This window comes from Hemicordylus capensis, chromosome 17 (assembly GCF_027244095.1).
Source record: "Hemicordylus capensis ecotype Gifberg chromosome 17, rHemCap1.1.pri, whole genome shotgun sequence".
Taxonomy (NCBI): Eukaryota; Metazoa; Chordata; class Lepidosauria; order Squamata; family Cordylidae; genus Hemicordylus; species Hemicordylus capensis.
Genome location: NC_069673.1, coordinates 11,326,710 through 11,340,095, shown reverse-complemented (window position 1 = coordinate 11,340,095; position 13,386 = coordinate 11,326,710). Strand labels below are relative to the sequence as shown.

Sequence of the window (13,386 nt, the reverse complement as noted above, 5' to 3'; positions counted from 1 at the left end):
GCTGGCTGTCACCACATCTGGTGGCAGAGAATCCCACCATTCCTCTGAGCGAGCAAGGGCCGCATGGCACCCCTCCGGAGGGCGGATCAGGCCCAGGGGCCGCCAGCTGCTGACCCCGAGGCGAGAGGAACCAACGCCCGTACACCTGCAGGCCGGACCAGGGCCGTATCGGTGCTCGCTTCGAGCCAAGCACAGAAGCCATGCCTCGGGCCGCGGTCTGCGTTTGAAGGGTTGTGCATTGCACCAGTGGGGAGCGAACGCACGGATCTGCTGCGTGCTCATCGATTGTCTTTTGGGGTGAGCCGTGCCGTGGCGGGACTGCAGAAGTGACAACGGAGAAAGGGGTGGGGGAGGGAGGGAGGGGAGGGGAAGGCGAGAGAGCGTGCAAAACGGCACACCTTTGGCTGGATACGTGCTCCGTTGCCACTGCTTTCAACCTGTACCTTCCCAAGGTAGGGGGGTGGGGGAACCCCCCCCTCTCTAATCTTGCTCTCTAATCCTTCACTTTAGAGCTTCGCCTTTTCTTCAAGGCAGCCTGATTGGAATGCATCGACCAGGCCAAACAGAACGGCCCGCCTGCCTGCAAGGCTGATGAAATTAGAGCGCAGATCATGTTAGAAGGCGGGCGGGCGGGGGGGGGAGCAGAGAAAGAAACTCCCGTTGACGGACAGATCTGCCGACACACACATCTGCAGAGAGGGAGGGGAGAGAAAGCCGGGGGAGCTTTGCTTCCTTCTTTCCCAAAGTTCATAGGGAGGCCTGTGTTCAAGGATCCAACCCAGAATCAGAGAATAAGAGGATGCTAGAGCTGGAAGTGTCCCTAGAGGTCATCTATTCCAGCCCGCTGCGCCGTACAGGAATCTGCCAGCATCTATCTATCGATCTATCAATCATATTTTTCTACCGCCTGTTATGTACGTCTCTAGGTGGTGCACACAATATAAAGCAGTAAAAACAGATTAGAAATCCACAGAACACAATAAAAGCAATCTCATAAAACCAGTGGTTGAAACAAAGTATGAAAATTATCCACGAAAGACGGCTGTCCAGCCTCTGTTTGAAAACCTCCTGAAAAGGAGAGCCCATCACTGCATGAGGCAGGCTGTTCCACTGTCCAACAGCTCTTACTGTTAAAAGAAAAAATGATTTCTAATGTCCGGCCTAAATCTGCTTCCTTACAATTTCAACCCCTGGGTTCTAATCCTGCCCTCAGGAGCACCAGAGAGCAAATCTGCTGCTGCCTCTACATGACAGAGATTGAAAGACAGCTTTTCTATCCTCCCTTGGTCTTCTCTTCTCCAGGCTAAACTTCCCCAGGTCCTCCAACTGTTCCTCCTAGACTCTATTTCCAGACCACCCTCGCCTCTGAACCCCCTTCTGGTTTATCAATGCCCTTCTCGAAATGTGGGGCCCAGAATGGGAGATCTCATCCAACATCCTGTGCACAGTGAGTTGAAAATAGACGCCCACACTCCAGGCCATGAAAGCATCAGCCTGCCTGTTCTCTAATCCCAGCATCTGGTATTCAGGGATACACTGCTTCTGAGCCTGGAGGCTCCATTTGGCTAGCCTGATAGACTTAAAGCCATCTAAGTCTGAGGTCAGCTCTACCTCTTGCGTCGGTGAGTTCCACACATGAATTCTGGGTTGTGTGGAGAAGTGTTGTCTCTTATCTGTCTGGAATCTCCTGGGAGTTCTTCACACAGTTGGCTCTGCTGTGAATTTTCTGCGAGGCTTTACTGTGAGCTCGAAGTGGTCCCCAAAAAACCGACGCAAAAAGTGGATTTTTTTTACCCCAGATATAAACCAGGCTAGACTCTAATGAGCAATGAAAAACCCCAGTGTGTGTGAAATGCTCCCCGATAGCTCGCAGGGGCTTGGGGGGTAAATCTGCCCTATATGTAAACACACACCCTCCATTTCAGAGGAGATGTTAGCCAAAGGGCTTTAAAAGCCCTCTGTGAAAAACACCCTGCCCACTAATTTCACCGAGTAATGCACACACACACGCAGAGACACCTGCACTCCTGTTCTAGTTGCACAAATAATAAGGCCCACACAAAATGCACACACAGAGAGAGACGCACAGAAGGTTTAAAACAGCAAAACCCTTCCACAGCAAACGGCCGTCAAGTCCAGAATGAAGCCACAAGATGACTCTAAACATAAGCACGCAGGGAGCTGCCATATACTGAGTCAGACCCATGGTTCATCTAGCTCAGGATTGTCTACCCAGACTGGCAGCGGCTTCTCCAAGGTTGCAGGCAGGAGTCTCTCTCTCAGCCCCATCTTGGAGCTGCTGCCAGGGAGGGAACTTGGAACCTTCTTCTGCTCTTCCCAGAGCATCCCAGAGGAGAGGAGAGCTGGTCTTGTGGTAGCAAGCATGACTTGTCCCCTTAGCTAAGCAGAGTCTGCCCTGTTTGCATTTGATTGGGAGACTAGAAGTGTGAGCAGTAGAAGAGATTCCCCTTACGGGATGGAGCCGCTCTGGGAAGAGCATCTAGATTCCAAGTTCCCTCCCTGGCAGCATCTCCAAGATAGGCCTGAGAGAGATTCCTGCCTGCAATCTTGAAGAAGCTGCTGCCAGTCTGTGAAGACAATACTGAGCTAGATGGACCAATGGCCTGACTCAGTATATGGCAGCTTCTTATGTTCCCATCCCCTGAGGGGAAGATCTTACAGTGCTCACATGTAGTCTCCCATTCAAATGCAAACCCGGGTGGTCCCTGTTTAGCAAAGGGGACAGTTTATGCTGGCTACCACAAGACCAGCTCTCCTCCCATCTTTCCTGCCAAGAGATCAATCTCCCAGGCCTAGCCAAGGATGTGCGTCATTCAGAAAGCCAACATGGTGCCCGGGGTAGAAGATCAAACTCAGATCAGGGAGAGCTGGATTGAAACCCCTGTTCAGCCATGACTTTGGACCAGTCCTCATCTTCTAGGCTTACCAACCTCACAGGGTGATTGTGAGGATAAAATGCAGGGGTGAGATGGGAAACAGCATACATCACATTGAACTGCTTGGAAGAAGTGCAGATTAAAATGTAATGAATTTTGTCTGCGGGGGAGTGGGGAGAAATCAAAGTTGTGCACCACAAAAGACTGGATTGTGCAACCCAAAGTATGCAAATTAAGCTCCCTTGCAGGGTTGCTTTTTTGGGGAGGGGGGCAAAGTATTATTCTTCATTTTGTTAAGTGTTTGGCACAGTTTATTCTGCTAGATAGGGAGATGGCTAAGGTAGGAAGCTTTCATCCTGAAACACCCATCCCTGGCCCACTGGAGATTATATTCCGCCCCACAGAAAGCTGCCATATACCAAGTCAGACCACTGGTCTATCTAGCTCAGTATTGTCTACACAGACTGGCAGCAGCTTCTCCAAGGTTGTTAGGATCTTCTCCTCGCTGTTAGGATCTCACCCCACTGCTTCTGAGCATTCTAAGGACTAGAAACTTGGTGGTTGTTTTTGAAAGTGACACTCTCGGGAATCTGGATCCTGCCTCAGTCCCGCATCCTGAGCTTCGTCAGTGCACCCCCTGCACAATGCAGGTCTGCTCAAAATACACCCCTAGCTAACAGAGCAAAGAGACACCTTTAAAAAGTGGCGTTTCTCTTTATTTAGCACGGGGAGAGCAACTGGCCCTATCCATCCCCAGCACAGCAACCCTCCAGTGGCTGTTGCTGGTGTCCCCCCTGTGTTTCTTTTTTAGATTGGGAGCCCTTTGGGAACAGGGAGCCATCTTTATTTATTGATATTGATGCAAACTGCTTTGGGGACTTTTGTTCCCAAATAAATATGGGAATCAATAAATATAAATATGTGTCGTGCAAACAAATTCTGACCTCTCAGGCAAGCCAGCCAAGCCACATGGTATGAGAATCAAAAATCCTCCGCATCAGTGGTCGATTTATCCTGTTGGAAAAATCCCTTCCTGGCCCCCAACCATTTGAGCTAAACCCAGCCGCAAAGTTGCCCCAAATGGTTAAAATTATGACAGCGCCCATTCATGCCCCAATTGATGATCGGCGTTTCTTGCTCCCTCATATTAATGCCTCCCGCATCGAAAGACAAATGGGAGGGAGAGATTGGGAACTCAGAACTCTGAGCCCAATCCTGCAGCTAAATCAGCACTCTTGAGATCAACTCTTGGCTAAATGTTCTATGGGGAGATGGGGGGGAACAAGGAAACCTGAATGGGTGGAAAGAATCTAGATCCCTCTCCCTGTATTTTAGTTGTTTTCTTCTCTCCCCCATGCCTGGCACGGATCGTGCCCCCTTTTTCTTTGTTCTCTCTTCCAGATTGTTAAATAATATTTCCTCCCCAAGCTTTCTTCAATCAAAAGGCCCTTCAGGGACTTGGTGGGGGGGGCACACAGGCTTCTTAGACGCCATGCCCTGGGGCTGCAGAGGGCTGTCACTCCCGGCGATGAATCAAAACCAGGCTCGGCCATGATGGTGCACACTCCAGCCCTCTCCTCTCCCCCCACTGCAGCCCGCCCCTCTCCCCGCCCACCCCGGGAGAAGCTGGAGAAGGGGGCTGTCGGATGCTGCCTGCCAACATCGCGGCCTGACAAGGCGCATGAATCACCGCGGACCATGTGAGAGAGAAAGAGACCCGTTTTGCCTTCTCGTGGCACGCCGCCGTGGAGATCACCCCGGCTAGTCCCGGCGGTGCCTCTCTCAGCCCTCCTCTTCCGGACCCCCCCCCCCCCACCTTGAAATCGGTGCAGCAGATGCTGGCACGGAACCAGAAGCCGCTGCCTGCCTGTGTCGACGGTGCTGGGCACGGTAAACCAATGGCCTGACTCAGTAGAAGGCAGCTCCCGATGCCCGTAACTGCGGCACGCGTGCCTATTTTCGGGGCCCGCTTCACTGGAATTGGTGGGGTGAAAATGGGACAGCCTCTGTGCCCCCCCAAGAGACACAAGCAGTGCCCCCCACACACACACTGGATCTTAACCAGTTCCCACTCAAAAAGACGCCAGAAAGTAGCCGATAAGGCCCAGAGTCCAAATGTCAACCGGGTCAGTGACTTACAGTAGGTCTTCCTGGTCAGTTCTTCCACAACTTCGGGCTTCAGTTTGCTGTTGGATTTCCCCATGGTGGCCCAGCGAATGTGCCCTCCTCCAGGCTTAGCAGAGCATCAATGTTCCCCAGTGCCTCCCTATGCGCGATGAAGAGTCATAGATGAAGCAAGAGGACGGGTGGGGAGAGAGAGGGAGAAGGTCTTGGACTCGAAACCGAATCAGATGCTTCCGATCTCCTTCTAGTGGCAGCAGACAACAACAGGGGAAAGAGAGGGTAGAAGGAAAGGGGGAGAAGAGAGAAAGCCAGGGGGAGAATCTGCTTTGTGCGTTCGCCGCAATCCAGCGTTCGGCTGCGGAATCGGGAGGATTCCCTCCTCGGTATTGCAGCTTGGCTCCTCAAATGAGCATCAGCAAGGGCGAGCTCTCCCCATTCCAACTCCAGATGCAGGGGTGTGCGATTCCCAGCAGGGCGGAGGGCAGCAGTTTCGTCTCGACTCGAGCCCCGAACCGGAACGCTGCAGGCCGAACATTCACGACGAATTTTCTCCTGCGCCGGCCTGCCTGCGGGTGAAGGCGATTCGGGAGATTTCTGCCGCTTCGGGCTGCGTGGCCTCTTTGCTGCCTTTGCTTGCTCTCTCTCGCCCGCCGCCGCTTGCCCGGCGGAGTGTTTCTGTCGTGTCGTCCCTGGTTACAAAACGCCTCCCCCCCGCGCGCGCTTCCTGTCTCTCGCCACGCTCTGGGCTGCTTTCGTGAGCACAGCTCTGCTGCGGCCACGGCACTGCTCTAAGGTGTTGCCGGGAATCTGCCAGTCAGACAGGATGGTGGGGAGGCCACCCGGCCCTTTGTCATCTCCGCTTCAGACCAATCCTTTAGGAACAAGAAAAGCGGGAAGGAGGGGAGGGAAAACCCCAACAAAAGCAATTAGGCTTGCAGGTCCGCCAAATCCACCTTCTTATTTCCCTTGAACACACTGAAGAGACCTGGAACGTGGTGGAAATGAATGTCTGACACTTGCTCAATGTAGATCCAGAATTCAGAATGTTTTGCAAGGCCAGTGGGACACATCTGAAAATTCGGGCATTTGCTAGCCAATGGCGAAATGCTGCTGGCGAATGCCCGGATTTCTTCCCCTTTTCATAAATGGCCATATTTACGGAGGTACGTTGTTACGTGTCCAAAATGGGGCTGGGAGCACTTCCCCCCAACATTGACCAGTAAGACTCAAGAATCCCCCAAGTTTTTTTTAATGCATTTGTTTAGATTTTTTAAAAACTGACAAATAAAAACAGCTTGGACGTGGTTTGGATCATTTCCCAATGAATGGGATGTTTCTGCAGGCAACAAATTACACCCATCTCACTCTACCCCAGAAATGTAAGGAAATGAGAGAGAGAGAGAGAGAGCGAGAGAGAGAGCGCGCATATTTGTACACTATTGAAGTCCCTAGGCGGACTAGAGCAATGAAACAAACCAAGAAATTTTAACAAAACATGTTAAATATCAACTCAAAATACCCATTAAAACTACCAGATAGCTTGAAAATGTGGCTGAAGAGATGCAGCTTTGCGTCCTAAAAGCCCACCTGAATATCTGGGGGAGAGCTGGTCTTGTGATAGCACGCATGCCCTGGTTGCATATGAATGGGAGACTACATGCGTGATGAGTACTAGAAGAGATTCCCCTCAGGGGATGGAGCCGCTCTGGGAAGAGCAGAAGGTTCCCAGTTCCCTCCCTGGCAGCATCTCCAAGAAAGGGCTGAGAGAGATTCCTGCCTGCAACCTTGGAGAAGCCGCTGCCAGTCTGTGTAGACAATACTGAGCTAGATAGACCAATGGTCTGACTCAGTATATGGCAGCTTTTGATTTCCTTATGTTCCTTCCTAAACTGTCAGTTACACAAGTCTCAGGGTGGTCCACAAACAAATAAGAAAACCCAACGTTTAAAAACAAACATGAAAACATATGGTATACAAAACGCAGTTGAAGTCAATAAAAATGCAACTGAAAGCCTAACATTTGGCCTACCTTCGGAGAGGATTGCTGGTCTTGTGGTAGCAAGCATGACTAGTCCCCTTAGCTAAGCAGGGTCTGCCCTGGTTGCATTATGAATGGGAGACTAGAAGTGTGAACACTGGAAGATCTTCCCCTGAGGGGATGGAGCTACTCTGGGAAGAGCAGAAGGTTCTCCAAGTTCCCTCCCTGGCAGCATCTCCAAGATAAGGCTGAGAGAGACTTCTGCCTGCATCCTTGGAGAAGCCGCTGCCAGTCTGGGCAGACAAGACTGAGCTAGGTGGACCAAGGGTCGGACTCTGCAGAAGGCAGCTTCCTAGGTTCATGTCCGAACGGACATCCAAAAACTTGTGAGCGTGCGCGCATGTGCACACACCTCAGAGGGAACAGTGGTTCCCACACTTCAGAGATGTGGGCGCTAGCGTTGCACGCATGCCAGTGGTAGAAGCTCACAAAGGGTCAGGAGGGCAGGCGTTCCAAGGGGACAGCATCTTTGCCCTCTCCCAGACGTCAACGCACGGGATGGCTCAGCAGCAACCAGCTATTCCCCATGGATGTCACTGAGACAGGGCAGTGAGGTAATACAGGAAGAGCGTCTCCTGACCTCACGCTGTGGTCATCGATCCGATTTCCCAGAATTTCCAAGAGACAAGCGGGGGCTGGGGCGGGTTTGATGACACCGAAGCTTAAGCACATCGCCCCCCGTTTCAGCACCAAGCTTTCATCACGCTCTCAGTCATGGATGAGAGCTGGCACACCTTGGGACCTAGGAAGCTGCCGTATACTGAGTCAGACCATTGGTCTATCTAGCTCAGGATGGTCTACCCAGACTGGCAGCGGCTTCTCCAAGGATGCAGGCAGGAGTCTCTCTCAGCCCTCTCTTGGAGATGCTGCCAGGGAGGGAACTTGGAGAACCTTCTGCTCTTCCCAGAGCGGCCCCATCCCTTAAGGGGGAATCTCTTCCAGTGCTCACACATCAAGTCTCCCTTTCATATGCAACCAGGGCAGACCCTGCTTAGCTAAGGGGACAAGTCAGGCTTGCGACCACCAGGCCAGCTGTCCTCCTCCAATAGACCAGCTCTTCCTCCCCACCTTGGAGGTCAGACTGGTGGGTGCTTCCCCCCCAATATGTCTGACTCCCCCATTCACCCCCACCCAACCCAACTGGAACTTCACAGCAAAGTATCCGTCATAGTCAGAGGGGCCCTTACCCCTGGACTTTGGGGCCGAAGTCCAGGGCCTCCACACACCCCGCCAAATCCTGGTCTTGAGTCTGTCCTGGGTGGTGTGGCCGCCCTGCCCCGCTGCCGGCCTGCACTGCGCCAGGCAGCTGAGTGGGATTGGGACCCGTGCCGGCTTTAGAGACGGAGGAAGGAGTGGGGAAAGGAAATGTGCGTGATGGGAATAGGTTAAGCGGCGTGTCGAAAGGTTTCTGCGAATGCATATTTGCATAGCAATTCCTGTTCTTACTTTCTTGTGGGTTCAGTGGCTGTTTGTGCCCCTCAAGAACGCACGTGTTAAAAATACTGGGTGTCTCACAGTGTGTGTTGTGTGTGTTGTGTGTGTGTGTTGTGTGTAGTGGGCAGCATCTCCAGGTAGGGCTGAGAAAATACCCCTGAACCTGAAACCTTGGAAAGATGCTGCCAGTCAGTGTACACAATACTGAGCTAGATGGACCAATGGTCTGACGCCTTAGAAGGCAGCTTCCTATGTTACTAAATATGAGCACATTTCTTCAGGGGATGGGGCTGTAACTGAGGGCAGAGCGTTCGCTTTGCCTGAAGAAGGTTCCAAGTTCAGTCCCTGGCTGGCAGCATCTCCAGGTAGGGCTGGGAAAGACCCCTGCCTGAAACCTCGGAGAGCTGCTGCCAGTCAGTGCAGACAATACCGGCGTCGGGATGCCGCCTTACCCGCGTGGCCCGGTGGAGTCCAGCTGGGAGTTCGGCGTCCCTCTTTTGGGGCTTCTGCCTTCCCTCGAAGGGAGCAGGGGTGAGAGGGTTCCAGGCTGGTCGGTCCCGGGTGGGGATGAGCGGGAGAACTGCAGGGAACAGCTCCAGTGGGGCGGCCACGTTGGGGGTGGCAGGAAGTGAGGCCAGAGAGGGGGCGGGGCTTGGAGGAGGGGTGCTCAGCTTTGTGTACCCTCTAACAGGGATTCCCAGGGGTGGTGGACTACAACTCCCAGAATCCCCAAGCAAAAGCCATTGCAGCTGGGGATTCTGGGAGTTGTAGTCAACAAACTCTGGGAATCCCTGTTAGAGGGGACGCCGCCTACAACTCCCATAAGCCTTAGAGGCTGCTGTGGCTGGGGATTATGGGAGCTGTAGTCCAAAAACCGCTGCAGGCAGGCCAAAGTTCTGCAGCCCTGCTTTATACAATACCATACAATTCAACGAATATTTATATACCGCTTTTCAACCAAAAAAATTTCCCAAAGCGGTTTACATAGATATAAATAAATAAATGGCCCCCTGTCCTTTGGCCCTTCAAGGGACTCGCACTCTAAAATGAAACTTAAATCAGGGACCACCAGCAACAGCCACTGGAGGGTTGCTGTGCTGCTGGGGACGGATAGAGCCAGTTGCTCTCCCCCTGCTCAATACAAGAGAATCTCCACTTTAAAAAGGTGCCTCTTGGCTCAGTTAGCAGGGTTTTAAGCCCTGCCACCAGCTCTGTACTGAGCCAGTGGTAGATCTGCCTGCTTTGCATGCAGAAGGTCCCGGGTTCGATCCCTGGCAGCATCTCCAGGTAGGGCTGGGAAAATCTTCTACCTTAAACCTTGGAGAGCTGCTGCCAGTCAGTGTAGACAATAATGAGGTATATGGGCAAAGAATCTAACTCAGGATAAGGAAATGTATAGCAATAGGAAGCTGCCTTCTACTGAGTCGGACCATTGGTCTATCTAGCTCAGTATTGTCTACAGAGACTGGCAGCGGCATCTCCAAGGCTGCAGGCAGGAGTCTCTCTCAGCCCTATCTTGGAGGGAACATGGAACCAAGATGATCTTCCCTGAGCAGCCCCATCCCCTGAGAGGAATATCTTACAGTGGCCACACAAATGGTCTCCCATCCAAATGCAAACCAGGGCAGACCTGCTAAGCAAAGGGGACAATTCATGCCTGCTACCACGTGACCAACTCTCCTCCCATAGCTCAGCTTTTGCATGCAGAAGGTCCCAGATTCAATCTCTGGAAGCATCTCCAACCGGGGCTGAGAACAATCCCTCTCTAAATTCCATGACAGCTGCTGCCAGTCAGTGCGGACAATACTGAGCTTGACAGACCAGTTGCTGGACACAGGATGCAGGAGCGTTATGTGATTTCGATACGACAAATTTCAAAACCAAGACGAAAAGGCAGGCAGGATTTCCAGTGTCTAGGAGCTGGGTTTTGACTGCCCTGTAAAACTTTACCTATGTCTGGCAGAGGCAAAAATCAATTATTCAAATTAAATATGGCTTCATTTGCATAATTTATATAGGTGAAATTATTTCTGCTTCCTTAGCACAGATTTCTTTAAGAGTGAGGCTATACAACAGGGCTCGTGACCTCATTGCAGCCCACGTATCAGCCGATCGAGGCAGAGAGAAAAAGATGCTAACGGGATTCGGTCTATTTTAAAACCTGCCCTGCCTCCGAGATCATCTGGCCGGAGGATGAAAGTCACCAGAAACAGGGCGAATTAAGAACGCTGCGCTCTCTCCCAAATTACTGGATTTATCCCAGCATTTGGAAGCATACCAAAAGTGGTAGTGGCACTGATGTTGAAAAATGCAACCTTTTGGGATGCAGACTCCCAGGGAGGGACAGAGAAATAAAAACATTCAAGGGTCAGGAATGGAAATAAAGAATCATGGGTCTATTTCTGAAAGAGCTGGAGACATTGTGATCCTTTTGGACACATAACTGGAGCACTAGGAGGCGGGAGGGAGGTACCGACAACCCCGGGGTGACCCTCAGATATGCTAGTTTCACAAATATCGGGGGGGAGACCTTAAAGGGCAAAAACAACAACAGACCCAGAACTGCCCCATGTAACTCAATGGAGCGGAATGTTCGTGGATTCAAGGGGAAGTTAACAGACAACCAGGTGGGCGGAGACAAATGAACTCAGTGGCAAAGCGGGGGAAGGAGGGCATGAGCAAAAAGAGAAGGAAGTCTTTTTCAAGGTAGTCGCAACCCCATCAATGTCTGAGGGGGAAAGGTGCCTAAAACTTTCACCATGCTTAAGTATTACATATAACAGGCTCAGGTAGCACATGCACACCAGGGGTATATTGCAACATTTTCTGGTGGGTCCATATTTGTAATAAATAAGAGTAACAGTGGTCCGCTAAGGGTAGTTTGGTACCCGAAGGGCAAACACAAATTGCATCCCCATATTCATTAATATGAGCAATGCTCTTGTGAAACCTCAATTCATTTCGATAAGATGCCTGCAGGAGAACTTGTGTACCTTGTGGGTCACATGTGTCCATCTCTCACCCTGCCACCCATTCCTTATTGCCACTCAGAGGAGCGGCAATAAGGAAGGATTGCTGGTCTTGTGGTAACAAGTATAAATTGTCCCCTTTGCTAAGCAGGATCTGACCTGGTTTGCATTTGAATGGGAGACTGCGCCATAAGATATCCCACTTAGCAGATGGGGCCAATCTGGGAAGAGCACCTTCAAGCTTGCATGCAGAAGGTTCCCAGTTCCCTCCCTGACAGCATCTCCAAAGTAGTGCTGAGAGAGACTCCTGCCTGCAACCTTGGAGAAGCCGCTGCCAGTTTGTGTAGACAGTACTGAGTTAGATGGACCAAGGGTCTGACTCAGTATATGGCAGCTTCCCATTTTCCTATGGAATGTGCCACCTAACTTTGCCTCGCTGGCAAAGAGCTAGCAGCAACAGTAATTAAGCATGCAGCAGCAAAGTCTAAATAATTCAGCACGCTTTGAAGAGCATTTGGAGATGATAAACTAGGAGGGAGTGGACCAAGGTGACCTCCAAGGCAGTTGCAGAGTTCTTTTTCTGCCATACCTTTCCCTCCCTGCTGAGGAGGAGGAAATAATTAGGAGATAATAAACTAGAAATGAATAAATGGATAAACAAGGAAAACAACAACAAATAAACCAAGAAATAATTAGGAGAAATGGGATGAATACGGACAAAGGAGTAAACTAGTTATGAATAATTAGGAGATAAACGAGGAATGAATAATTAGAAAATCATAACTAGGAATGAATAAGCCAATAAACTAGGTACAAATAAACGAATCAACTAGGAAGAAATAATTGGGAGAAGAGGAATGAATAAACAGATAAACAAATGGAGAAATGAACGAAGGGTGAATAATTAGGAGAGAATAAACTAGGAACAGATAAATGACTAAATAAGAAACAAATGGTTAGGAGAAACGGAATGAATAAACAAATGCGCAAATGAGCTAGGAACAAATAATTAGGGGATGATAAACTAGGAAAAAATGGTAAATGGACCAAGGTGACCTTGCTGATTTCACTTCCAGCCATATTTACCCTCTTTGTAATGGATCTGAAACCTTTTCTACTAAATTCCTGCATTTCAAGGTGGTGACTCCTTCAATTTGGAGCTGTACTTTCCCAGGTGGAAACTCTGGCTCAACCCAGAACATGAGCGATATCTGTATCTACAATATACGATACAAGAGAGAGCTGGTCTTGTAGTAGCAAGCAGGACTTGTCCCCTTAGCTAAGCAGGGTCCCCCCTGGTTGCTTATGAATGGGAGACTAGAAGTGTGAGCACTGGAAGAGATTCCCCTCAGGGGATGGAACTGCTCTGGGAAGAGTAGAAGGTTCTCCAAGTTCCCTCCCAGGCAGCATCTCCCAGATAGGGCTGAGCGAGATCCCTGCCTGCAAACTTGGAGAAGCCGCTGCCAGTCTGTGCAGACAATACTGAGCTAGATAGACCAAGGGTCTGACTCAGTATATGGCAGCTTCCTATGTTCCTAATAAAGACTACCACAGTCATCTTTACAACTGCCCAAGACAGCAGGTCAGTCTGTTATCTATTGTAGGTGTGCAGATGAGAATGGAGTCTGAAATAGGCACTCAGATCTAGTTTGGTATTGTCTGCACAGACTTGCAGCAGCTCCCTGAGGTTTCATGCAGGAATCTTTCCCAGCCTTATCTGGAAATGCTGCCAGGGATTAAACCCGGGATCTTCTGTATGCACAGCAGATGCTCTACCACTGAGCTACGGCCCCCTTCCAGACTCTTACCTAAGAGCTAAGGGTCTTACCCAAGGCCACCTAGTAAGTTTGTGGCAGAGGTGACACTGGAACCAAAAATGCCTCCGCTCAGTCACTGTTCACACATTGTGCCATTACACTCTCCC

The 13,386-nt window shown here is 50.7% G+C and overlaps 1 protein-coding gene across 1 annotated transcript in view; it reads right to left on the bottom strand.

Moving 5' to 3' along the window:
* The window catches only part of NCS1 (neuronal calcium sensor 1), a 61,529-nt gene extending 55,568 nt beyond the window's left edge, over nt 1–5,961 (bottom strand). Inside the window, exon 1 of the mRNA XM_053282382.1 lies at nt 5,037–5,961. Within this exon, the coding sequence (XP_053138357.1) occupies nt 5,037–5,100 (64 nt within the window). The 5' untranslated portion in view covers nt 5,101–5,961. The remainder of the gene's footprint in view (nt 1–5,036) is intronic.
* Between the last annotated feature and the right edge of the window lie 7,425 nt (nt 5,962–13,386).